This window comes from Gavialis gangeticus, unplaced genomic scaffold (assembly GCF_001723915.1).
Source record: "Gavialis gangeticus isolate Ggan-Ray unplaced genomic scaffold, GavGan_comp1, whole genome shotgun sequence".
NCBI lineage: Eukaryota > Metazoa > Chordata > Crocodylia > Gavialidae > Gavialis > Gavialis gangeticus.
The window spans coordinates 42721738-42748948 of NW_017728995.1; the positions used below are offsets into that span (position 1 = coordinate 42721738).

The 27211-nt window shown below is 42.0% G+C and overlaps 2 protein-coding genes across 6 annotated transcripts in view; both read right to left on the reverse strand.

Moving 5' to 3' along the window:
• TRPC1 (transient receptor potential cation channel subfamily C member 1) overlaps positions 1-7947 on the reverse strand; it is a 48270-nt gene extending 40323 nt beyond the window's left edge. For 3 of the 4 annotated variants that reach the window (XM_019503559.1, XM_019503558.1, XM_019503561.1), the window contains exons 1-3: positions 7773-7947; positions 6792-6946; positions 1187-1288 (exon numbers count right to left, since the gene is read on the reverse strand). In XM_019503559.1, the coding sequence (XP_019359104.1) occupies positions 1187-1288; positions 6792-6946; positions 7773-7914 (399 nt within the window). In that variant the 5' untranslated portion in view covers positions 7915-7947. Of the gene's footprint in view, positions 1-1186; positions 1289-4542; positions 4697-6791; positions 6947-7772 lie in introns of those variants that run through there. The other variant, XM_019503560.1, reaches the window with a different exon arrangement.
• A 2712-nt stretch (positions 7948-10659) lies between these two features.
• Positions 10660-27211, reverse strand: part of PLS1 (plastin 1) — an 87671-nt gene continuing 71119 nt past the window's right edge. For both annotated transcript variants that reach the window (XM_019503563.1, XM_019503562.1), the window contains 6 exons: positions 24707-24785; positions 22603-22717; positions 21430-21563; positions 18743-18866; positions 12929-13053; positions 10660-12394 (listed from right to left, as the gene is read on the reverse strand). In XM_019503563.1, the coding sequence (XP_019359108.1) occupies positions 12259-12394; positions 12929-13053; positions 18743-18866; positions 21430-21563; positions 22603-22717; positions 24707-24785 (713 nt within the window). In that variant the 3' untranslated portion in view covers positions 10660-12258. The remainder of the gene's footprint in view (positions 12395-12928; positions 13054-18742; positions 18867-21429; positions 21564-22602; positions 22718-24706; positions 24786-27211) is intronic.

A 27211-nucleotide genomic window follows, 5' to 3' on the forward strand; every position in this document is an offset into this window, starting at 1 on the left:
TTTTTTTTTTTTTTTTTTTTTTTTTTTTTTTTTAAATATTGATGATTTAGAGATGATAATGTTCTGGTCAGCTCACTCAGGACTTTGTTTTCCTCTACAGTTTTTTAGTCTCTCAAAACACAAAATAAAATACGTATTTCATAAACTAGATGCATGCAATCACCATTGAACTCTGCTTTGTATTGTACCAACACAGAATACTCAAGAGTTGGAATCCTTACAATTTTAGTAAAACCGAGAGGAAAAAGTGATGTGTCAAAGATCATTCTGATAACACATCAAACGTTAAGGTTCACTTATAGATATGCTTATTTCATGAGCTAACTGACCAGAAGTTGCAACAATTTTGTACCTTGGAGAGAGAGCCCTGATAGACTGCTGAAAGAAAAGTTAATGTCATGTGATCCATTTCATAGTCTCTCTTCTCATTTAAATTCTCTCTTAAAAAAAGAAAGCTAGAAGAAAAATGTTTTCTATATAGGTAGAATGTGTTCTTCTGGAATGAACTTCATAAAGGGAATCTTATTCTGAAGCAAAAAAATTGCTTAGAGCTTTTCCTAGGAGTTTAGAATTCTGTATCTTTTACCCTATTTACATCCTTATTAAAAGTCAGTGTTAAGTTCTTATTTGGGTGTCCCCCCTCATCCTAGTATAGAAGAAACACTGCTTTCTGATTCACACACAGGTGCAACCTCTGCAGCAATATTAAAAATAATCCTTAATTAAAAAATGTTATATTCAATAATTGTCTAATAGCAGCTGGATACCTAAGGATTGTGAAGCAGGATCTCAAAAAATTAGTTTTAAGATGAAGACAGAAATGTCAGGTAAGCCTTTAATGTTCAGTGACGTTTTACCAAAACATTCAGTGCTGCCTATTATTTATAAGACAAAAGTGATAAGTACTGGTAATTTTCCTCTTTGTTTGCAATACAGTAATTATAAGGATAGCATTCATTCAAACCTTAATAAATGTTAGGCACCTATAAACCTACTGGATGCCTATGATCAATAACTTTAAAAGCCTCTAAGAATAAAAAGCTTTTAAAAAAATCGTGAAGAACAAGGTCCAAATTTTGCTCTTACACGTGAGAATCTTCATTTAAGGCTGTCTTGAATAGCAGTTTCACTGAAGACTCAATTCTGCTGTACCAACCCAAGCTAACATGAATTAAGAATACTCAACTACAATAGTTGGTCTTGAAGATCGTTTTGGTCGATGATTAAGTAGTATATCAACAGCTCCCACTACTTCTGAGTCAATAGCAACCAAAAGTGCATCTGATGACTAAAAAGAGAAATAGATCAAATTGAAGTAACACTAAATTAGATAGTATCAAGTCACAGAATTAAAAAAAATAAATAAAAAACAAACAAACAATGCAAATGACTACATTACCAAGAACTAGAGGTAATTAAAGGCTACCATAAATTAATGAGGCTGAAGAAAAAGAATACCAGAACAATTATAGGCAACATGTTCGAAAGAGATTAACTTATTTTAGAATAAAAGCATCTTAAAAGCATCATGATAGAAGGTAAAAACTAAAGTCATCCAAGCTTTTTCAAAACTACTGTTCTTAAGTAATGAAGTCTGCGATTGCCTTAATTTATGTACAGGGATTGATTGTAGCTAGAAACCAATACTGGATTGTGCCTCATAATAAAACAACATGCTGCAATGCAACCATTATTATGCTACCACAACATGTACAGGCTGAGGATTCAAACACAGGATCATTCATCCAGTCAAAATAGCACTACTGATTGCTAGAGTACAGGTTTCCCTTGCTTTATGCGGGTTCTGTATATGCACATTTGCTCTTATGCAATGACCCTTTTTATACCCAAAATTTATTATAGGCAAGTTAAATTAAGTCTTATGTAATCAGCACAGGTGCCCCCCCACAGCAGATAAGTCTGTGGGGGGAAGGGAAAGGGCCATGGGGCCAGGGACCCACTCACCCCAGCCCCTGCTGCAGCTGCTCTGGGAGCGGCTGATGCCAGCTGCCTGCAGATGCTGGCCTGCGCCGCACCCCGAACCTCCTGGGGCTCCACTTGTCCACACTCATCCCAGCCCCTGGGCCGCACCGTGTTGTGGTGCAGGCAGCTGTCATTGGCTGCTCCTGGGGCCGCTACAGCAGGGGCTGGGGTGAGTGGGGACAAGTGGAGGCCCAGCAGGGATGGCACAGCTTGTCCCCACTCACCCCAACCCCTGCTGCAGCAGCCCTGGGAGCAGCCGATGCCAGCAGCCTACAGCCACTGGGCTATGCTGTGCCACAACCCTCCCGAGCCTCTGCTGGTCTCCACCCACCCAAGCCCCTGCTACAGCAGCCCCAGGACCAACTGATGCTACCTGCCAGCATCTGCTGGGCTGCACTGTGCCCTGTACCCCTGGGGCCTCCGCTTGTTCCCACAGGAGGTGGTGTCAGCCGTTCCCAGGGCAGCTGCAGCAGGAGCCCCAGGGTGCAACTGTAGGCACGTTGCAACTCTTGGGACAGCTGCAGCCGCTATGGCTTCTAAGTGTCCCACTAGCTTATCTCCTACCCCTCTCCCTGGTCCATCAATGAAGTGCAAGAGAACTTTACTAACACTGGAGACAAAACTGGAGATTTTGAACTGGGCAGAAGCTGGTGATGCATTCTACACCACTTGCTGCCAAGATAGCAACGAGGGTAAGGAACCAGCTGTTGGAGAAGATAGATATACTGAGGACGTGGGTGGAAAATAAGACCCAGAAGAAGATAAATCTTACCTCTGCTGTGATAAGGGGTAGGGCCCTGCAAATTTATGGCTGCCTGCTTCAAAAGGATGATGGCCTTGAGGAGCCCTTCATGGCTAGTAAAGGCTGGTTTGACAAGTTCCTTGAACGTACAAACTTGCAGAGTGATAAGATCACTGAGGAATCTGCAAGTGCTGATCATAATGCTGCTGCATAGTTTCCTGAGGGGTACAGTCCTAAGCAAGTTTTCAATACCCATGAGATGGGGCTGTTTTGGAAGCGGATGCCATCTAAGACATACATGTCCAAGGAAGAGAAGGTTGCAAGTGTGTTCAAATGTAGCGAAAGAGGGGCTGACTGCCCTACTGTGTAGCAAAGCTGCTGGAGATTTTAAGTGTAAGCCACTGATAGTCTACCACTCCCTAAACCCACATGCATTAAAAGGACTGAGTAGGAACACGCTGCCTGTACACTGAGCTGCAAACAAGAAGGCACAGGTGACAGGCGAAATTTCTGAGGACTGGTTTGCTCAACATTTTATCATGAAGGTACAGCACCATTGCAAGGAGGCTAACCTTGCATTTAAGGTGTTGCTCATCCTTCACAATACCCCTGGACATGCTAAACTCCCAGAAACTATCAACCCCAATGTGAGAATCCTGTTCCTCCCCCCCCTAACATGACCTCACTAATTTAGCCTCTTGATCAGGGTGTGATATCAATATTCAAGGCCTACTACCTAAGAAGGAGCATCTCCCAGCTGCTGGAGGATACGGATGGACCCAACAAGCCAACAATCCGTGAGTGGTGGAAGGCATACAATGTGAGGGATGCCATCAACAACATTAAGGCTTCATGGGATGAAGTGAAGTCCACTACCATAAACAGTGCTTGGAAGCCTCTCTGGAAGGAATGTGTTATGGTCTCCAAGGGGTCCCCCAAACTGTGCACAACTGTTCGAGAGGTTATTGATCCTGGACAGAAGGTGGGAGGAGATGGTTTTTCAGACCTCCAGGAAGCAGACGTCATGGAGCTCATCTTCTCCCACAATGAGGAATTAAGTACTGATTAACTGATAGAGATTGTCGCTGCTGATAAGGAAAAGGAGGAACAAAAGCAAGAGGTGGTCCTCAAGGTCAAGGACATGACTATTAAGAAGCTGGCAGAGTTTTCTGCACAGGCTGAGAGACTTGCTCAGTTTGCCTTGGATCTGGACCCTAACCTGAACAGGAGCCTACAATTCAATCATGGTTTGAACTCTCTCCTTGATCCCTACAAGGAAGTGTATGCCCAGATCCAACAATCAATGAGGCAGTGCACCATGTACCAGTTCTTGAAGCCTCGCTCAGCTATCCCCAGCCCTACGCCACTGGTGTTGGAGGGTGATGAGAGAGCCGTACCTATGGATTCTCCTATGGATGTTACCCCACCTATACCTCCTACTAGGATGTGGAGTCTGACACTGAAGACCCTTCAACACCCTCTCTTCACACCAACTAAACATTCACCACCACCCTGTGCTTGTGTGTACTGTCTGCTATTGGTGAGTACTAAAACTGTCTTGTAAAAGTGGTAGAAATGGGTCTGGGGGTCAGTACAGTCGAGGTCTTGGAATGTATCCCTATTTGTTATATTGTAAAGTGGGTTCCCTTTATGTAAATTCAAGTCATGCACCTTTTTCCAGGAACGCACGTACAGCATAGAGTGGAAAACCTGTGTAACCATAATGTGAAAAGCTAAAAATGATTCTTCTTAAGGGATCTCCAGGACTGAAGATCAAAGGGAGTACAAGGGGATGCTACGATGTTATCAAGAAGTACCAAAGAATGACAAATGCAGAAAGCCATTTGCAGTGCCCATATTTTACACTGTCTGGAATATGAAAAAGAAGCACAAGCCATTCAAGAAGGGTGAAGGAAGAGTCTTTGGATCCTTGCTGTTTTAATGGTATGCACACAAAGTCCAGCCTGGAGATCAAAACCTGACCTAGGAGGCAAACCAGAAAAATAAGATGACAGCTGTCCAGTGTTATAAAGTCTCCATGCTAGTCTACCGAGTCTGTTGCTTGGGAACATTTTTCCCAGCCTCCTTAATTTTTCAGCTTTTATTACAGATTAATTGTTGCTTTCAACAGCATACACCATTTGTGAAAGCAACCTTAAAAATGCATTTTCTATTTACCTTTAGCAAACAATTTGCATGTTTTTCTTTTGGAAGTGAGAGTAAGACAGCAGTTTCTATACTGGACTGAAGAAAGGCAAACATAATACCCATCTTTAAATTGAAGAACCTAAAGAATCATATGCCAGTACAGGGACATGGATTATATGATCTCTCAAGATCCGATTTAGTTCTATTTCTCAGATTCCATGACCACAACGGTAAAAGCAGGTTTGCTGCCACGGCTGGTAGCTTTCCATTAGGTTCCTGCCAGTTTTTAATTTTCACTGCAATTTATACTGCTCCTTAAGTTCTTTGAAACTTTTAAATTTTTGGTTAAAAAATTGGAAGAAAGAAACATGGCATGAAGTATCCTCTCTCAGCAATAGCATATTTCAAGAAAGTGTTGTTAGGTAGGACAATCTTCCACTGTCTAAAAGATCCTGGAGGAAGGTGGCCCTCTGCCACAAAAGACAGATCAAGCTTGGAGGGAAAGCTACCTATTGCTACAAGGACCAACATCTCCTCAAAGTAGAGAAGAAATCAAGGAATGAGGAGGTTAATATAGTTTTTAAGTCAAAATGCAAAATTCAGATCAGGATCACTGCACCAATATAAACTACTCTCTAGAAAGAAAGTTCTGCATTGTGCTTTATTTTAACTGCAACACAGGGGCAGGGGGAAGAATGGTTTGAAATTCTGAACTATATGGAGAAAATGTATTATACCACTGTTAACTTCTAGGCTCAGAGTAGAATTCAGCATAATAATTATTTTACAATACACTGAATGCAAACTCTGAACTATAGTGCCCCATATATATACACATATATATATGCGCTTGAATTAAGGAGTAGAACTCCAATTTTTACACACCTTAATGGTTACAATCCAGTGGCAAAGTGCCATTGTATTCTAAAAACTTTAAGGGTATGCAACTGCACTGCAATAGTCAGAAATAATAATTAGCTTGGGAGACAATGTGTGCGCTGACTCTAAAGTATGAACAACCAAATATAGGAAAATAAATAAATATACTATGTTAATAAAACTCCATCAGAGACACAGGACAGACCTAGAAAACTTAAAATCCCTCCCTGAAAAGGGACAAAGTTGATAGCTAAAGCAGTACTCCCTGCCCTTGGTTTCTAAAAGTGCAAGACAAATCAATGACAACAAAGAGGAAAATATCAGGGTGAATTTCATTTAAATCAAATAGATTTAAATCACTGGTCCGGAAGCCTCGATTTAATCATTGCTTTCCATAAAATGTGCATTCTTTTTGTTTGATATCCTCTATTCATTTAACTTCTTGAAACTTTGCACTTTTAGAGAAAGGTAAGGATTTGACTCTGTATACTAACTTGCAGAAAGACAAGAGGGCTGATCAGGTCTCCTTCATCTTCAGACACTGCTGTTAACAAGGATGTTATCTCTGGAGACACAAATCCAGAGTTCGAGAACTGAATCTAAGCATCACAGAGATGCTTAATGGGTTCTTTTACACTGAACACTGAGTCCCATTGGGTAGAGTGGTTTTTTTTAATCTTTACTAATCTATAGGGGAGCCTCTGGGAACCCCATAAGATTGGGCCCCTAATAAAGTCCATGGCCTGTTGTGACATATTTATAATACTTCACTAAGAAGGTTACATTAAATAGTATATAATTAGAAGTTATAAATCCCTCTTCCAAGATGATCTCTTTGAGCTTTAACATACCTTTATATAGGATTTTTAAAGCATTTAAAAAAATAAAAAATGATTAAATTTAAAAAAATCCAATTTAAATAAAAAAAATTATTTTTTAAAATTAAAAAAAAAAATCATTCATTTTTATCCATCCTGCTAAATATGCATACTACAGAAGTGTGTTTAAAATTTTCAGTCAAACGAAGAAAGTTCTGTACCTGGCAGCCATAATCCAATAGAAGCTGGAGTACGTCCAAATTTTCATTCTCAATGGTTATGGTAACAGCATTTCTCCCAAGCACATCCACGCAATTTATGTTCATTTCACCGGAGCTGTTCTCTTCCAACAGTCTCTTAACCATGTAATAATCACCTAAACAAGCATCATATAAACCTCTTAGATTTGTTATATTGGGAAATATTCTGAAGTTTGCCGCAGTATTTTATCAATTAACATAACATACAAAGTACATACTCATAAATCTAAGGTTTCATTTGACATAACACAGATACCAATAATCCACGAACAAAACAACGAACGCTGACAAACAGCTAAGCGGCCAACAGCTGCTCCCATCAAATGGGAAATTAATGCCATTTGAGTCCGCTCCCCTCTTCCTAAGATGGAATTCAGAAAAGAACAAAATGGGACTTTCAAAAAATGGGGACAACAGCTTCCAGGTAGCCTCCAAGGAGGGGTGAAAGTTGAACCGTGTCAGACAGGGCAGCTCTGTACTGCATGGAGCTACACTGGTACTGCCACCCAAGATCTCCAACCCTCTCACTGCAGCTGGATAAGCTCCACGCCTCCTTACAGCCTCACTCGGCACAGCCTTCCAAACGCTGTCAGTCAAGTTACTGTTTACAAAATACGCACATGCAGGCCTGTACGATAAAACACACAATACACATATTATGCTGTGGGCATACGTTTGCTGAAGTGCGGGGGACTATGGTATCATACCGTTGTTGGTCTGTGTCAAAAAAAAAAGGCCTAGTTTACAACACACCAGCAAAGGATCCGATGGTTAAATTCGAGAGTAAATCCTCCACAGAAGGCCACAGCCTTCAACTTGCCGCCCCAGACGGGGGTGGAGGCAGGCGGCGAGGGAAGCCGGCTCTCGCCGGCCTCTCAGCTCGGCCTCAGACCTCTGGACAGAGACATGCGGGGACGGCCCCGCCCCCGAGGGCCGCGGTACCTTTGTCGCAGGCGAGCAGGAAGAGCTTCTCGTCCAGTGTGGTCTCCTCCTTCACCTGCCGCACGTCCTTCAGCGCCAGGAGCTTGTTGGGGGAGGCCGAGGCCGAGGCCGAGGGGTCAACACTCTGGTACAGCGCGGCCATGGCGGCCACCCCGCACCCGCCGCACTGCGCACGCGCGGCCCTGGCCCCAAGCGGGGCAACCCACCCCATCCCCCGCGGCGGGTGCGGCCTCCTGGCCAGGCGCGGTGCGAGTGAGGGCCTGCCAGTCCCCCAGATCCCGGCTGGGGTGGGCGCCCGCCCCACGCAGGCGCGGTGCTGCATTGTCGTGGCCGTGGGTATCGTCGTCCACCTCTGTTGCGCTGCCCCCCTGCTGCGGGGCGGCGGCGGGAGCTCCCCCCCTCGCCCCAGCGGGAGACCGCGGCCCTGCTGCACGTTGTAACGAAAGCTGGGTAAAAACCACGTGTTCAAATACCAACTTCGTAGCCGGTTGGTTCTGGTGATAGCCACACGCTCATTTTGATGGCGTGATCACTGTTTTGTACTAGATTGCCAACCCTCCCTTATTGCCCGCTAGGCTACGGGGATCAGCATCCGTCTCCCCATGGCTGTTGAAAGCAGTCCGGGAGACTGATTCCCTGGACGGGTTGAACAGTACAATTGACATTATGTTGTGTTGGGAAAAAAAATCATCTGGAATGGCTTCAGTCAGGGTCGGCAACTTGACCTTGTACTCGTGGCCATAGGCAACGTGTAGGGGAGGCACGTACCCCACCTGAGAGTGGCTGCTGCCGATCCCGCCATTGGCATCTGTGAGCAGTCACCGGTTGCCACCCCCTCTCGCTGCAGTCACCTGTGGGCGATCCCCACTTGGCCCACCTCACCCACGACATCACCACCACCGTCTGTGGGCAGTCACCATGTCCCTCCAGCCTCAGGAATACAAGTCGTTTGTGCTTGTGGCTGGTCTTAAAATTTGTGGTATGGCTCTGAATTTCTCGCACAATTGACCAGTTAATTGCAGAGTATATGTGACATCTAGCAGGGACCTCTGTTGCTTCTAACTGGTTTACTAGCCTTGGTGAGGGCGAGGTGACGAGGTTCTAGTGAAACAAGGTTCTGGGTTTGTCTAAAGGAACCAGGATACCAGGAGCATCTGCTTAAATTGGGATTTGGACTCAGGGTGGGCCTGGTCATGGGGAATGAGGCGCAAGGAAGAAACAGTGGAGGAAAGGAGGCAGAAGATGGAGAAAATCAGATAAGGACACAACTGGAAGGGAATAAGGGTGATGGAACTGTCAGTTGTCAAGGTGTGTGAACAACTATCCAGGGACATGGACACAGAGAAGGGGAAAGGGAAGCTAAGGAACACTGAACCAAACCTGATGAAAGAGAAACAGCTAGGAGGAAGAGAGTGAAAGGGAGCTTGAAAAGCACAAGCAAGAAATACCTTTAAAGAGTTGTAAGTGCTTTCTTGATTTTCCCTATGAATAAATTATGGACAAACAAAACATAAGTAGAAAGACAGGAATCGAATTTATTTTCCATGAGGTGATGCACAAGGAAGAGGCCAAAAAGCAGTAAATTGTTTACAAAGGCATCCTCAGGATAAGTGCAATGCATCTGTTTAGCTCCTAATCTGGAAACAAATATTTCTGAAATATTGATCTGTCTTTCACTCAAGTTCATCTTCAACATGGGGTAAGTCCTTATCCTCTGCTTGTTGATTTACTAAGGGATGCAGGACTTTACATCTCTCTCTACTGAGCCAGTCCACAGCATTCAGAGGCATGAAGCCAGATCCTCCGTGGATGTAATATATAATTAACTTTACCTCAACTACAATGATTCACATAAATCAGTCTGGCCTGTTTTCATTTTGGGGGTTTGTTTGGTTTTTTTGGGGAAGAGGGGGGACTGGGGTCATGTTTTACTTTTATTTTATTATTTTCAATTAGTGGAATCACTTGTACTCCTTGGAGGAAACTTTACTCTGGAAATGCAGATTCCTTTCAGATGATTACACACCATCCATTCTGCTGCCTTCAGGTCCTGGAGCCTCAGACTTAATAACCTCTGATGTCAGGCTCCTTATATTGAGAATATTTCAAGACAAACTTGTCAAAGCAATTAGTTTTAGCAAGCTTCAGTTTCACCAAAATAAATGAGGTAAACAAAGAAAAAGTGTGCGTGTGTGTGTGCGTGTGTGTGCGTGTGTGTGCGTGTGTGTGCGTGTGTGTGTGTACGTACACCCACAAAATGCATGCATGCACCCCACACACATGCCTGTATACATACGTACACATCACAATGGCAGAGCAGTACTTTATAACAAGACAATAGGGTTTGGCACTAGGGGTGTGCGAAGCGGGCCATATTCGATTCAGATTCGACCCGATTCAAGGGACGCTCCATACACTCGACCATCTCAGCATTCACAAGCCACCTGGTACCTTGATGTATGTAGAAAAAAAAACATATAAAGCTGTATCTATGTCTGAATCTCTCTGAATTGATTCGGAGGGTTCTGATTCAGAGAGATGACAGGCTCTCCCGATTAGATTCAGGTTTGGAGATTCAGCTGTTGAATCGGGCCAAATCTCCGACAAATCGAATCAGCAACTGAAGCTTCACACAGCCCTAGTTTGTACAGCAACCAGTTGCGAGTCCTGAAGAGAGAAATATTTGTACAACCTACAAGATGTGGACAATGATACTGCAAAGAATTAGTTCTTGTAGTGTGAAGGATGAGTGAAAAACCTCTAGATTCTGTACATCGCAAATAAGGTCTTCCAACCATTGATATGCTTGTCTCTGTATGAATCTGAACTGTCACACATTTTGTGCTAGATCATTCAGTTTCCTGGCTTTCCTTTTGGATATTTTTGCCTGGAACTAATGGTAGAAATCTGGTAATTATCACACGCAAATAGCTTCATATTATAGTCTGGAGGTATATGTGAATTAGCAGAACACACACAAAGGTTCTGTAGCCCATTTCTAATTTTCTGAACTCTCCAGAATCCTCTTATGCACTAAAGACAGAAGCCATATTTCTTCTTTGTGTCAAAGAGGAGAAGCAGTTGACACTTTGGTGCCATCCTAACTGGTGGTCCCAGCCCTAGGATGGCACTGGAGTGAATTTGACACGGGGAGCATGGTGGATGCATCTCTAAGTGGGGAACAGGTTGCCTGTTGTCCCACAAGATCAGTTGACAGGAAAATGCGTTTTCCCACAGTGAAGCAGATCAGTTGTGCCTGGACACTTCCTAGCACGGCTGATCTACTTAATTTGGCAATATCTATTTCTAGCCTTTGAGTTGCTTGTAATGTTTGTATATCAGTTTTTGTCAGATAAAATGACTTTTCTATATATTTTTGACTCTATATTTACTGAGGATTTAGTTCAGAATTTCAATCTCATTTGGCTCATCTTAAAAATTACTTTTATTAAAGTTAAAGATTCCAGTTTTTGATTAAAATTTATAACTACAGAACAAGAATACAAATGCATATTTCAGAGTCATATTAAGAAATACAGCTTTACTGCCAGAAGCCAGTACAGTTTATAAGTTTCCAGCATAAAAAGCAATGACAGACAGACAGATGCATATTTAAAAAATGTTACACTTAAGGCAAGTCCCCAAACTGGGCTGGCCTGCTATCTTTACTGATTTTTTATAGAATACTTTATGAAATTTCCCCTATTTTTTCCAACTGCAATGGTTAAGTCTATGCAAATATTCTAATAATGACATTGTTACATTTTGGTGTACTATTTTCTGTTTCTTTCTTAAATTAGAAGTCATAAAAATAATTTATTCTTCACTTTGGTGAATGTATTCTTGCTTTTTAAGAAAACAGACTATCACATACATCTAAGAGCTTGTTCCCATTCAAAACATTGAACAATTTTATGAGAAATATCACTGTAAATTCCACACAAAATCACAGACTGACCTCACTAACCTCTGTGGCAAGACTCTGATCGACTTCAACAGGAATTGGATCAGACCTATCGAGGTACATGCTGATTTTTGTGCAGTTTGGGAGATTACAATAGTGTTGGAATGCACTTGTGCACAAATATGACCACATGGAAATAACACCCACAAAAATCAAATCATGTCACAGCAGATCCTGAAACAGTATTTTAAAAGCGGGGGATCTTTTTCACGCTATGAAAACAGTACAAGCTAGAATTGATGTACAAGACTTTTTTTGTTTAAAAAAAGCAATACAGCAATGTAATCTTAATGTGGTAATGCACGTATTCTGGATAAAGGATTAACCCATAAATAAATCATATTTTATGAAACCTTAACTAAATATAAACAAGTTATTAAAATGTAATTAATTATCTATCTGTACTTGAGCATACAAATTTATCTCTGGTTTTGCACCCATTAAAACTTCCGAATTCTGTAAACTGTGAGGCATTCATCATACTTATTAGCATGGCAGGAAAAATACTATTAAATATCTTTGCTATATTGCTTTGTTCAGTCCTCTCCCCATCAAGCACGCAAACACCGTCATAACCATTTTTGGCTTCACTTCTACCAGATCATCTGGTAGGGCATATATGCGGGCACCAATCTTTCGAGCAACCGAAATGGCATATCTTGGAAAAACAAGAAAGAAAATGATATAATTATTTTACTGGTATCTACTATGTTTGTGCTGAGACATGCAATAAGAACATATTTAATTAAAGGTTGAGATACTTATTTCCAATTAATATTTCAATTGTAGTGGAAAATGCATTTAATGTAATGGAACAATTAAGTATTAACAGTTGCGCTAAACATTTATTGCGTCTGAGACTGACGTGTGTGTGTGTGTACGTGTGTGTGTGTGTACGTGTGTGTGTGTGTACGTGTGTGTGTGTGTACGTGTACACACAAATGTGAGCTGAGTTGGACTATTAATATCAGCAGCTTCAGTACAGCGTTGCCAGGTTATGCCAGTAGTAAATTTGGTCACTACTGTTAATCTGCCATAAAAAAAAGTTTTTAAAATGTTACTATTTAAAATGTTATGTCCTCATATTTAAAAGCATGAATACATCTATGTTCATACATCTGTGTGTTAAAGTATAAGAAAAATCACAAACTTGTTCATTGCACAAGAAAATATAAAATATTTAACAGCTTACTTAGCATTATTCAATTTGTCTTCATCAGAAAGATCTTCTCTCTTGACAATTTCTTGACGAATTGCTTTTGGTGCAATGGCATCTATTAAATCTAGGACAGGCAAACTAGTACTAATAGAACTGTCCTAGAAGAAAGATTTAATTAACATAAGTTAACAGATATATTTTGATCATCCTAACAGAACTTTTGTCAGGTAACCCAAAAAGCTACAGCAACCATATCTACTTCTAAATAAAGTTAATAAGATACATTATTGTTTTATTCTACCCTTTTTTTCTTATATCAGTCCTAACTATGTTTTCCTTGCCTGTGTAAAAGTTGCTCTGAAGTCTGTGGGAGTTTCAGAGAGATCACAATCCATGCATTTCCTCTTTCACTCCTTACATTCTCTATATTTCTGCTATTAAATGAATGTAAATAGCTTGTTTTAATGACAAGGAACAATTTTTTAGCACCTTCTTAATCTTGCATCCTATTCTTATTTATGTGCAAGCTATACAATGCTGACCATCTTAGTGGTTAAAAGAGTACATTGATGTAATGTGAAATGATTCTTCCTCACTCTTACAGTTTATGTATTTTGGGAGCTTAGTCTTTGGGGACTATTGAACTGGGCTCAGTTTAGGATTCAGGGAGGAAGGCAAAGGTGACCTAAGATCTACTGCAATTTTTGCCTGGCTGCCACCACCAGAATGGACTAAATCGGGCAGATCCAGTGATATAATGTAGCAGTGTTCTGGATTTTATATCACCTAGCAATTCTTGGTGTTACCCAGGGGACATTTTAATCTGACCAGGTAAACTAGCCTTATGGCCTCTCTGTATTGCTAGTTTGAACTGGAGTATCTAATCTTTTCCTAAACAGTTCAAGTTTCAATTATATCTTGTGTGTCTCTGTAGAATATTATACAATTCTATAAAAGGAAGTTCAAATATCACTCACCCCCTATCACATTTACAGAGCTCAGGCTCTACAAGTCTTCTGATCCCTCCCTCTAGAAGGAATGTAAACTTGTGCTATGTTATGCCATCACTGATTCCCCAATGCAGCTATGCACTGCTACCCATTCAAGCAAATTTTAACGCCACAGTAGGAAAGTTGACATTTTACAAACCAACAGTAATATCTACAGCAATTTGTAATACTCTGTAGACTCCTATTCCAGGAAATCATGCTGCATCATAGAATCATAGGAAATTAGCACTGGAAAGGACTTCAGGAGGTCATCTTGTCCAACCCCCTGCTCAAAGCAGGACCATCCCTGACTACACTGTCCCAATCAAGGCTTTGTCTAGCCAGGTCTTCAAAACTTCCAAGGATGGGGAGTTCACAACCTTTCTGGGTAGCCTGTTCCAGTGTTTTACCACCCTCCTAGTGAGAAAATTCTTCCTAGTATCTAACCTAAGCTTCCCTCGTCACAACTTGGGAACATTGCTCCGTGTTCTGTCATCTGCCACCAGTGAGAACAGTCTACATTCATCCTCTTTCGAACACCCCTTCAGGTAGTTCAAGGCTCCTATTAAATCCTCTCTGTCTTCTCTTCTCTAGAAGAAATAAGACCAGTTCCCTCAGCCTCTCCACGTAAGTCATATACCCCAGCCCCCAAACCATTTTTGTTGCCCTCCACTGCACTCCATCCAATTTGTCCACATCCTTTCTGTAGTGGGGAGCCCTAAACTGAACACAGTATTCCAGAGATGTGGCCTCACCACTGCTGACTAAAGGGGAATAATCACTTCCCTTGCCCTGCTGGCAGCGATCCTATCAATGCATCCCAGTATGCTGCTAGCCAAGGGCCCACTGTTGGCTCATATTCAGCTTACTGTCCACTGTAACCCCCAGGTCCTTTTCTGCAGAGCTGCTGCTCAGCTAGTCAGCCCCAGCCTGTATTGGTGCATGGGATTGTTCCATCCTAAGTGAAAGACTTTGCACTTGTCCTTGTTGGACCTCACGTGAATCTCTTTCGGCCCAATCCTCCAATTTGTCTAGGTCACTCTGAATCCCAGCCAGAACTTGCAGTGTACCTACTACTTCCCACAACTTGGTGCAATTTGTAAACTGTCTGAGGGTGCACTCTATGCCATCTTCCAGGTCGTTGATGAAGATATTGAACAAAACTGGACCCAGGACTGACCTCTGGGGCACTCCACTTGATATCAGCTGCCAACTAGATATCAAGCCATTCATTACTATCCTCTGAGCCTGATGTTCCAGCCACCTTTCTACCCACTTTACAGTCTGTTCATCCAGCCCATACTTCCTTAGCTTGCCTGCAAGAATGTTGTGGAAGACCGTATCAAAAGCTGTGCTAAAATCAAGGTATACCACATCTACCGGCCTCCCCGCATCTACAGAGCCAGCCACCTCACCATAGAAGGCAATTGGGTTGGTCAGAAATGACTTGCCCTTGGTGAATCCCTCAGCTCCTCTGGGTGCATCCTGTCTGGTCCCATGGACTCGTATATATCCAGCTTTTCTAAATAGTCCCCAACCTGTTTTTTCACTGTTGGCTGCTCACTTCCTCCCCAAACTGTGCTGCCAAATGCAGTACTCTGGGAGCTGTCCTTGCCTGTGAAGACTGAGGTGAAAAGGCCACTGAGTACTTCAGCCCTTTCTGCATTGACTGTCACTAGGTCACCTCCCCAATTCAGTAAGGAAGCCACACTTTCCCTGATCTTCCTCTTATTATTGGCATATTTGTAGAAACCTTTCTTGTTCTCCTTCACACCTCTTGCTAGCTGCAACTCCAATTGAACTTTGGCCTTCCCAACTTTATTCCTTCATGCCCAAGCAATACTCTTATACTCCTCCCTAGCTTTTTGTCCAAGTTTCCACTTATGAACTTCTTTTTTTGTGATCTTGTTTACTGAATAGTTCCCTGCTAATCCAAGCTGGTCTTCTGCTGCACTTGCTAGTCTTCCTGCACATCGGGATGGTTTGTTCCTGAACTCTCAGTAAAGGCCTTCCTTCTCATCTCTGCCTAACAGTGTTCCCTAACAATGGTCCTCTGATGAAGCTGATTTAGTTTGTGCATAAGATATTTTAAAAGTGCTTCTACTGCTTAGGAATTTTTTTTAACTTAGAACATTTATTTACAATTAAAAAAATACTAATTTGAAGTAGGATTGGGCTTTGAAAATTAGGGCACAAACTAAGTCAGCAGTGCAGGAAGGATTCTCTTCTTTTACAAGTTAAAGAGGGAAAACATCTGATGCAGGGATCTACAGAGCAACAGCTTCAAATTAGTATTTTTTTAATTGTAAATAAATGTTCTAAGTTAAAAAAAATTCCTAAGCAGTAGAAGCACTTTTAAAATATCCCAAAATTAAAAAAACTCATGCCTGAACATTTCTGTGAGTATATTTGCATCTATATCCCCTACTCCTAATGGAACTATTTCCAGTTTATGGCTTGGTCTTGTCTATTTTTAGGATTCAGATGGTACTTTGAACTAGCCCCAGAGTTCTGCATTTTGTTTCTAAGATGCTGAAATGTACTTTTTCTTATCCTTAAAATAGCAGGTGATTCCTTCCAATTGTTAAAGCAGATGAACAGCCTGGAGTAGGATGACATCACGTGATCTATCAGCAGGAACTGCTGAAACAGTAAAGCAGTTGGCTCCATTCCCTTGGAGGCTCAGCATGTAATTCATGTGATGCCCTTACCATCAGATTAATCCTAATATTTCAAGTTCACCCTAATTCCCATACTGCCACCAAGCTCTCCGTACATTTAAATGTAGCACTTCATTAGTTTATTTGAATAGATTAAACTGATGAGTATCTCTCCCAAGTTCATAGGTCATAACATCTTTGTAATTTTAATTACTTGGGCAGGTGCTAATCTAATATAACTCCACTTTTCCTGTCTACAATGAATTTCAGTGACCTGTGACCCTCTTTATCTTACACAAAGATGCGATTTCATTTTGTTAACCCAAGACTAGGAAGAAAAATACAACTCTTTTACAAACATACACATTTATTTAAGAACAGTTATTTAAATGGGGAAAAAATGTCTCAAGTAATATTATCCTAGATCTAAAATAAGACACTTCCAAAACATTTCTCAGTAGTTACCACTGCCACATCAACCAGCTTTTCAGTTTTTGGGCTCTGTGTTTCCAGCTGTGGCCCAGATAGACAACTAACTATTTGAACATGTGTTGAGGCTGCATACTTAAAATGCAGTTGTATTTCTCTGTGTAATTATTAGTCCATCATTTCTAAAAAGATAGGTGATGATATACTTGACACGTGAGATTTTGCAGATGAGACACCTCTTAAATGCAGATGTATAAACTTTGTCTCTCAATTTTCTCTTTATTCATTTTGGAAATATATTAGCCCAGTGCCCTTATGAAGCACAAGTTGACATCAATCTATTTTATTAGGTCAGCTGTTTCTCAGCACCAGTGCTAGCACAAAACAGTGACTGGTTTGTTAGCTACCACCTGCTCCCTCTGCTGGTTCTCCTACACCCCAGAAACAAAATAATTCCAGAGGGCTGAAACATTTCAAAAGTTCTGAGAACCCATTTCAAACCAGGATGCACTTTCAAACTTGTCTTCTAAATTTGTACACAAAAATTACTAAGTGCCCAAGCCCTCCAACTGCATATACAGCTGAGGGAGGTGTTTAGTTGCTGCAATTTGTGCTGTGAAAATTATAGACAAATTAGAAGCCCTTTTAAAAATTAGACCTTGTTGATCTTACATAGATTTCATAGGGCTGGAAGGGACCTCGGAAGATCATCAAGTCCAGCCCCTGCCCAAAGGGCAGGAAGTCAGCTGGGGTCATAGGATCCAAGCAAGATAAGCATCTCCATGCTACTCCAGACCTTGGGGGCTTGGACAGTAAAGAAATTCTTCCTTATGTCCAGCCTGAATCCATCTTGCAGTAGTTTATAAACGTTCGACCTCGTCATCCCTTGGGGCGCTCTGGTAAACAAACGTTCCCCCAGATACTGGTGGTCACCCCTGATAAACTTATAGGTGGCCTTCAGATCACCCCTGAGCCTGCGCTTTTCCAGGCTAAAGAGCCCCATGGCTCTCAGCCTGTCGTCGTAAGGTCTGTTTTCCTGACCTCTGATCACGCGCATGGCTCTTCTCTGGACTCTCTCAAGCTTCTCCACATCCTTTTTGAATTGTGGAGCCCAAAACTGGATGCAGTACTCCAGCTGCGGCCTCACCAAGGCCGAGTACAAGGGGAGAACGACGTCCCAGGATTTTCTTGAGAAGCATCTATGGATGCAAGCCAGCGTTTTGGTCGCTTTAGTAGCTGCAGCATCGCATTGCAGGCTCATGTTCATCTTGTGGTCATCACTGACCACCAAGTCTCTTTCTTCCATAGTGCTAGCCAGCGTAACACTGCTGAGCCTATAAGGATGCTGCAGGTTTTTCCTCCCAAGGTGGAGGACCTTGCATTTTTCGGTGTTAAACACCATCAGGTTCTCGTCCGCCCATTTGCTGAGCCTGTCCACGTCAGCTTGGATCACCCTCCTGTCTTCTGGTGTGGATGCTTTGCCCCAGTGTTTGGAGTCATCAGCGAACTTGGCCAGCCCGCTTCTGACTCCAATGTCCACATCATTAACGAAGATGTTGAACAATATGGGTCCAAGAACAGAGCCTCTGGGGACCCCACTGGTCACAGGGCACCATGATGATAACCAGAGACTCGTCTGATTTTTTAAAAAGTTTTCAAGACAGTTTTGTAAACTTTTAGACAACACATTGTATTCCAAACCCAAGTCCTATTGTACTAACTGAAGTTAGTTGATGCACCATTATTTCCTCATATAATTTTTTACTTACCTTGAAGCTGGTAATTGAGGTTTTTTTCTTTGCATTTGCAAGTGTTTGATTAACCCATTTAATAACAACTTCATCATTTACTTTTTCCCCTTCTCCAAGGTCTGATAGTACTTTCAAAGTATACCTGTAACAGGAAAAGTCGTTTAAAAATTATTTCTATAATTCTCTTCTGTTCCAAAGTTTTCATCTTTACATTTAATTTTTGCTATGTTAATTATTTTGGTACTCTATTTTTCTACTTCTATATTATTACTATCACAAAAATAAAATAACATTCCAGATTCTAATATTCACTGTCACATTTTTTTCTATATTTATTTTCCTTGTCCCATCACTAGTTTCACAAAATGAAGTGAAAGGATTCATCATTCTGGAATCAAGTCACTTCCAAAAGTAAGTTAAAAAGTAGTTTTAGGTAATCTTCATCCCTGAATCCCCACACCGTTTTTGTGGTTTTACAATTACACTTCATCTTATAAAAATAATCTTGTGGCAGGGCACTGTGCATGCCTGCCACTTTAAGGCCCTGGAGCTGGCAGCCTCCAGGTGCCTAATAAGGGCAGCCATTTTAGGCTCAGTGATGCCCACATAAACAAGGCAGTTTGGCTGTTGGAGGTCAGGCAACAACATGGCCTGGCCAGAGAGCTGCCAAGTTTCATCTGGAAGTAAGGGAGGAGTTGTAGGGTATGGTAAGGTGGCTCTTGGTCCTGGGCATGACCTAAAACTGCACCCTGCTGGGAGTGGGTGGCCTGGTGGGGCTATCAGTGGCATGGGAGCCCCCAGGAAATGCCAGGCCAGTTACCACCCTGGTGAAAGGTGGGTTGGGGTGCCTTAACCCCTAGCCCCCACCACCGGGTGGGTTCCCCCTTTATGTGTAGGGCCCAGGGGGTGGACCCCTAGAGAGAGTGAGGGGCTAGAGACTTGAATACTGATTGAGAGAGTACCCTCGACTGACCCATGCTGGGGCCAGGACCAGACCGGTCAAAAGGGCCAGGGGCCCACCGCAAGGGATGCCCCAGAGCCAAGGGCCAGGGGTTTTGACTGGCCTGGAGGTGGGCCAGGGCTGGTAACCAAAAGTCCCAGGAGGGGACCACACCTGAGAGGGGAAAATGGCTTCAGGGAGCTACATAGCCTATATGAAGGCAGATGAGGCTGCCTGATGAAGGGAATCTGTTTGGGGTTCAATCAGAAGGAGTCTGGGGCCCAGTGTGGGGCCGGTGATGACAGGAACACCTAGATGCCATCTGTGAGGCTTGGGCTGTGGTGTAGGGAAGGAATAGAGCTGCAGATAGCTGCCTCTAGCAGCGGGGCAGAAAATGGGCAGCCTCCCACTTAATTGCATCTATTAATTAATCAATCAAAGACCAAGGCATGGTGGGCAAGAAAGCAGGTGGTTAGCCCAAGAACAGGTGGGTGGGCCACATGGAGACCAGTCCCAAGCCGGCCCCCCATTACAAATTCTTACTGAAAACAACATACCAGAACATAAAGCAGAATACTGTGGATTTTCCTGCTTTTCCTTTTAGTTGGACTGTGTTTTAACAAATATATAGATCTCAATTCGGCAATAGGAACCTCTAGTTTCAATCACTGCCTCATACTAAATACCACAGAGGGAGAACAATGAAACTCATATTCTCTTTTATGTCATAATTTTTTCTAAGAAAAACCAAAGTGTGTACGTGTGTGTGTACACCCCCTGAAACATTTTTGTTTCCATCCATGTAGCATGTTAAGCTGCAGAGGAAAAAGGAAATAAATTTTGAACGATGTTTGAAAAGAAAAAGGTTATTCTCTCAGGATATCTAAGAAAACCATCCTTTGATCCACATAATTTTTATTCTGTTCCAAGTCAGTTTACTATTTGTAGTATATTTTCTCAGTAGTTTTGCAGGTTTATGAAATTCCATAGTATGAAGCAAATCTTGTGTGCATATAAGTTGTCAAAGCTCCACTGACACCAATAAAGAAATACAATTAAATTGCTTTCAGCAGTGTTGTAGTCTCACTTGTTGGTGTCAGTGGTGTTTTTGGAAGCCAGTCAAAAGAAAAAACAGCTTATGAGGACAGAAGATATTGTAGACCTATGACTATTGACCTAAAAAGAGGCCAAAAGTTTATTCTCTTATTGTTTAGGTGCATTAACTACCATAATGAAAAATGGTAGGAATACAAAATACCCAATGTTTTAATTTGAAAAAAAACAAAGCAAATTAAATTACTTCAGCTACAGCCTGAACACCTCTGCAGCCGGATGAGGCTGGGCCATGTCCCTCCACACACCAGGCTGGGCCACATCTCTTTTCCCTGTGGGGCCAGATTGGGGCTGGCTCAAGCCCCCTTCCTCCCCCCATGCAGGGGCCAGGTTGGGGCTGGGCCAAGCCCCCTCCCTCCATGGGGCCAGACCACACCTCTTTCCCCCCACAGGGCCAGGCTGGGGCTGGACCATGTTCCCTTTACTTACCTTCTACAGGGCTGGGCCATGGGCGTTCCCCCCTCCCCACCCCTTAGTGGAGTCAGAGCACCACTGATTTACACCTATAATTTGCAATCTTTACTACAGCTGTGGAGTTTAGCTCTCTAATAAGACTTTCAGCTTGACTGCCAACAGGTGAAAGACTTCCCACTATTTAAAAATGAAGATGTAGAAGTTCTGCATGCATATAACAACTGTAACAACTCCTCACCTTCTCATCAGTTGCCATACCAATGCCAAGGTCAGAGTTCGATTGCCCTCATTTAAGTCCTGTCCACCAATACCAACTAGGGAGAATTTGGCCTTTGTCTTCCCAAGTTCCACTGCATAATTACAATTCTCAATCTAAGAAAAAAAAAAGTGTAACCTCTATGTACATGAAAAAATATGTTATCACTAACACACACAGACCTAGAATCTACTCATAACGTGATCTAGTTTACCCTAACTTTACCCACACCAACACTGGGTTGATAGGAGAGTTATTAAAGTACAGACTTTCAGTTTCAACCAGGAAAGTTGCCTTTCTCCCAGTATAAACCAAAAGCATGTAAATGTTCAGGTTTCTTCTCATAAAGCAAAAATGTAAACTTCAGTAGCAAAATAACCCAACAACAACCAGGATTAAATTACTCCTGGGAGACTGAACGTTTACTGGTTTACATCCTCCTGGGGATCAAAAGGAGTGGAGCTAGGAAAGGTTCCTGGCCTTCCTGAGACTGGAGTTACCCCCCCACATCATCTTTAGATGGGGGTATCTGTTTCCTCCTGTTATAGACTGGGAGGTGAGGGGAGCAGCAGCAGCCACTATTCCTTGCTTTTCCCCCCCAACTGGGCTTCCCTTGCCAGTTCTGCTGGCTTTCCTTTGCCGCCCTGCCACCCAGCTGTGCAGGAATTTAGAAGCTGGCAGCCAGGAGTGGGTTTCTGACTCAGCTCCTGCCCCACCACCCAGCTGAGAAGTAGGGAGGCAATTTGAAAGCTACAGGGTGAGATCAAGGCTCAGGGACCACCCCCCCCCACATGGCAGGTTTCAAACCACTGCCTGCCAATCAGCTGAGTGGTTGGGCAGCAAGAGGGAACTGAGAGCCAAGTTGGGGAAACCCTAAGCACACCTGGTTCCTAGCTTCTCCAGATTTTAAACTACTGCTCAGCTGAGTGGTCAGAAGCAAGGAGAAGCCAGAGGTGTGCAGAGGCTTTCCCTAGCCTGATTCCTGGCTCCTGACCCCTCCAGCTTCCCCTTGCCACCTGTGCTACCCAACTGACCTAGTGTAGAGCGGGGCAAGGCAAGATGCTGCAGCAGCCTTGCTACTGTAGCAAATGCTCCAACCTTGCCCTGCACTGTTCTGGGTCAGAGCAGAAAGGACACCAGAAAGCACACACTGACCTTTTTCATGTTACCACCAAGTGCAGGATATGGAGGTTTGTTGACCTGGTTCCAGTCTACTGGCACACAAATCATCTCATATAGTTGGAAAATTATTAAGGCATTCGAAAGATCCCTAAATCAGAGTAGGCAGAACAACAACTGCTTTTAATTATAGAAATGTATGTTTACACTGAATATATTAAGTTTCTCCTGCAAGTGAATTTTTGAAGCTAAAAAACAGAGTGAGAAAACAAATATCCACTCAAATAAAAACGGCACAGAATTTGAACGTTTCTCTACATTCAAACCTTCTAGTCTTTGACCCTGCCCATATCTTAAATTATATTAATTCTTCAGTTGTCTTTTTCTCTCAGCTCTCAAATGTAATTAATAAAACTACAGACTTTCCCCAGGTATTGAATTTATAAGTTCATGTGAGGAAGTGACCATTATAGCTGAGGTTGCCAAACCATTTTTAATATAACCGTCTGCTTTCATTCATTCTGAACTTTCATACTTGGTTTCTGCCAGAGGTGGATTTAGTTTAAAAGATTAATCAAAACAAGTATATTAATCTAGACCAGAAGTTCTCAAACTGTGGTCCACAAGCTCCATTCAGGTGTTTGCAGAAAGGTTGCAGAACAATAGAGAATATCTGTACTTGTAAGGTAAGACTACTGATATTAAAATATGAGTTGTGTGCTTTGATTTGTAGAACAAAAACAAGTTTATTAAGGAGTCCACCGAGACCCTCAGCAATTTTCAAGCAGTCCACAAAAAAAAGGTTTGAGAACCAGTGATCTAGAATATGAAAAGACTTAAGAAAATTTTTAACACTGCCATATCACTTGCAACTCTTCTCCAACTATTGTGCCAATATCTACATTTTCATTGTAGTTCCAAATGTTTTAAAAATTATCCTAACTTCCTGCATGATTTATTAAAATAATGGATAACAGTTTACACTTCTCTATATTTCTTCCAAGGATGGTAAAAAAATTATAACCATTAATTTAGGTCCCTGGCAGATGTTCAGTTAAAGGCATGATGGGATCCGATCTGTGATCTGAACAACTGTGCCCTATTGGCAGTGCAGTGGGGGGATCTAAGTCCCAGCACAAGGCAAGTAGCAAACCCAGGGGTGTAACACACCCAATTTGGAGCACCAGTCACCTGACCAACACTCCCAGCCTCAGGAATGCATCAGAGTGCCCCAAAACTAAGAGCACTGATCAGCTGCTGGAACTCCCAGTCTTGAAGGAGCACCAGAGTTAAGAGCTCCAATGTCCTCCTGAGGCAGAGGCTTTCCCCATGTTCCACTTTAGGTGCAACTATTTTAAGTAAACTTGTTCTTTGCTTTATCATACCATTAATGGCCAAGTTAATACTTGAGGTTGATTAACTGGTTAATCGTATCTTAAGTGTAACAAACATCTACCAAGGCCTTAGTCTCACAGTATTCTTTGCAAGGCAGCTTAGGTATCATTATGCCCTTTTCACAGGTGAAAGTGAAGGCTTCTTAGATTCCCTGTCCAGCACAACTTTCCATTGCAGGACCTTCCAAGATTGTTCCACTAGTAGAATGGTAGAAGACTACCTTAGATAAGGTACTGGCAACAATCAACCTTTTAATCATGTCATAGCATTGTCTCAACTAATGCTCAACTATGGGAATATCGTTTTTCTGGTATTTGTAACTTTGCCTCTTATAAATGTAATGCTTTACACTAATTCTCTTAACATGTTTAATTTGCTGCAGAAACGGATACTGCTTTCTGTGGTATGAAGCCAACTTCTCTCAAAACAGTTAATCTCAATGGTATCATCATTCCTCACATTCCACATCAGGTTTCAGGTAATGCTCAAACCAGAAGGTTTGACTGATAAATATCAACAATCAATTTCAACTAGCCAGTATCACTACTTGTAAATTCAGTAAGACAGGCTCACAATTTGATTTTTACTTCTTTTTTTATTACTAATTTAGGCAACATTAATTTCCATTATTTATAGTTTAACTACTTTACTTTCTGGATACAGTTTTTTCCCCCTTGTGGTCTACAGATGTTTACTTAATTGATGCTTAAATATTAAAGAAAAAACCCAGAAATCAAAATTTTACCTGTACAAGTGGTTAACATATGGAGTTACACCCAAAGAATTCATCCAGTTTCGGAAGGTCCTCTCTTCTTTACTTTCACCTATAGACATAAATAGCTGCATATTACTTTCTTGTGGGCAACATTTTAATGGACAAGGTTTAGATCAGTGGTTCCCAAACTCTGACAGATTGCTCACCACCAACTTAAAACAATACAACCTTAAATACCGGCAGCAGATTTTTCAGTTCAACCTTAAGTACCACCAGAAATTTTGTCATATAAAGTAATTATAATAAATCTGTTAACTGAGAGGTTGTCTACATACCACTAGTGGTATGCTTACCACAGATTGGGAACCACTGGTTTAGATCATTTATACACATAAATTAGCAAGAGTTACTTTGAATAATTTCTTTGCTTCCTGTTTCTGTGAAAATGCATGCATCTCTTTCACAGGAGTATTATCTCCTAGCCAAGGAATGGAGAAAGTCCTGTCAAATGCAGGATTTCAGGGCTCTAGGTACAAGGCCATGAGCATCACAGGGAAATATATGAGAACATAATTTTCTGTGCAATTCCATACAATACCAAATAAAACATACTATGGAATGTATTTTACATTCTTCTGCTCTGTATTGAGCAGTAGGCTGTGAAGAACAACAACAATGCTAACCATCAATGAAGACCACTGGAATTCAGTTTGATTGGTAACATTAAATTTGTTTTAAATGCCATTTTATTGTCATGTGTTTTAGTGCAAACATTGCCATAGTATCTTAAGCTCCAGTCTATATAGGAGGGGTGGCCAGCCTGTGGCACTTCAGAAGTTAATATGCGTCTCCTTGAATCTCTGCACAAGCACACAACGTGACAAAGGCTATGGAAGCTGGTCACCATGTGCTTGTGCAAAGATTCAAGGAGAGACACATTAACTTGTAAAGAACTGCATGTGCCTCTGGAGCTGCAGGTTGGCCACCCTGCTATATAGCACTCCAGCATCTACTTCTGCATTCAGCAATTTCCCAGGAAGCATTCTGGAGACTTCTACAGTGCACTAGACCTCTCCTTTTCAATCTGCATTGCTGCAGACTCAAAGACAATGCTGATTAGATTTGTGAAGCTATTTTCACAATAGCTAAGTAAGTCTTACAAATTTAAGTGGTAGTCTGGCTTCTGGGGAATCCACAAAATTCTGTTTAAATATGTCTGAGCATCAAACAGTTTTGTATTGTTCTTTCTTTCTTTGAGTGTGTTTGTTCAGGCACCATTGGTCAATAAGACATCTCTAACAGAAGGATTTGCTTCTCTGCTTTATTTTCTATGTACTACTTCTAAGCCAGGGTAGGCAACCCCTGGCACAGGTGCCAGAGTGGTACTTGAAGGTATTTTGCTTGGCACACGTGCCTCTGGGTGGATGGTGGGGAAGGGGCTGGGGCTACACGGCAACAGAAAGGACTGGGCCCCTCTTGGCTCCTCCATCATCCACCCAGGGGCACATCAACATCTTACAAGCTGAAGTTGTGAGTGGTTTCAGCACTCTGCCCAAAAATGTTGCTGATTCCTGTTCTAAGCTATCCTTCACCTTGTTCTGTTATTAGCCAGATTTCTTCTCTCTGTGGTGTTAACATATTAAGTGACTCCTTTGGTAGTATGTAGTACTGGTAATAACTTACCTTGTAGAACTTTCCACTTTGAACCTCTGTTATACTGTTTGCAATTTAATACTGCACACGCCATTTGCTCCTGTGCTTTTTTGTAAATAGAACATTTAAGAAATAACAAGAAACACTTAGGCCAAAAACACATGCCAGGAAAACACTATACTTCCTGCTTTACTCATCTGACCTACACAGCAGAAATTACATATTCTTCTCTTCCTGGCCCGTTTCTAATTGAGAGAGAAATTCCCCCCAAAAAGTGGAAAAATAGCTTCCAAGAACTCAAACATAGCTTGAGAAATCCTCATTCAAAATATGCCATCTCCCTTCAACTCTCCACAAAACAACTCTATGAGCTTGTTTAATCAAGTTGACATGATGCAAAAAACCCCTCTCATTTAGTAATGCAATTAGGGCTGACTGGAAGATAATAATTCAATTTCATAGCAACTTTTGAGATTTCATAAAATACAGCCTTGTTTTTCTTTGGAACAAGAGCTCTCTGAACGTTCTCAAGAAACAGAATCCGTTTTTGGATTAAACTCTCAGTTTTTTTTAATGTTGGTCTTTTTTTCTTTGATTAGAAGTGCCAAATGAGCAGGGATCCAGATTTTATATTCACCATGGAAAAATGCATAACAGACCTTCTCTTTTAAAAGGAGAAAAACACAAACCTTCTTCAATGGAGAAAAATGTGGGAAGCAGCAGGTTTCCCCTTGCAGACTGGCAGAGGCATCAGTGTGAGGGCTGTAGCTTCAGTGTGAGGGGCAACATTGTATCAAGGCTGCTCAGCTCCACAAAGCAGGGGGGACAGCCACAGCTGGACCTGCATCCTAGTTAGCAAAGGGGACCTCTAAACCAAAATAT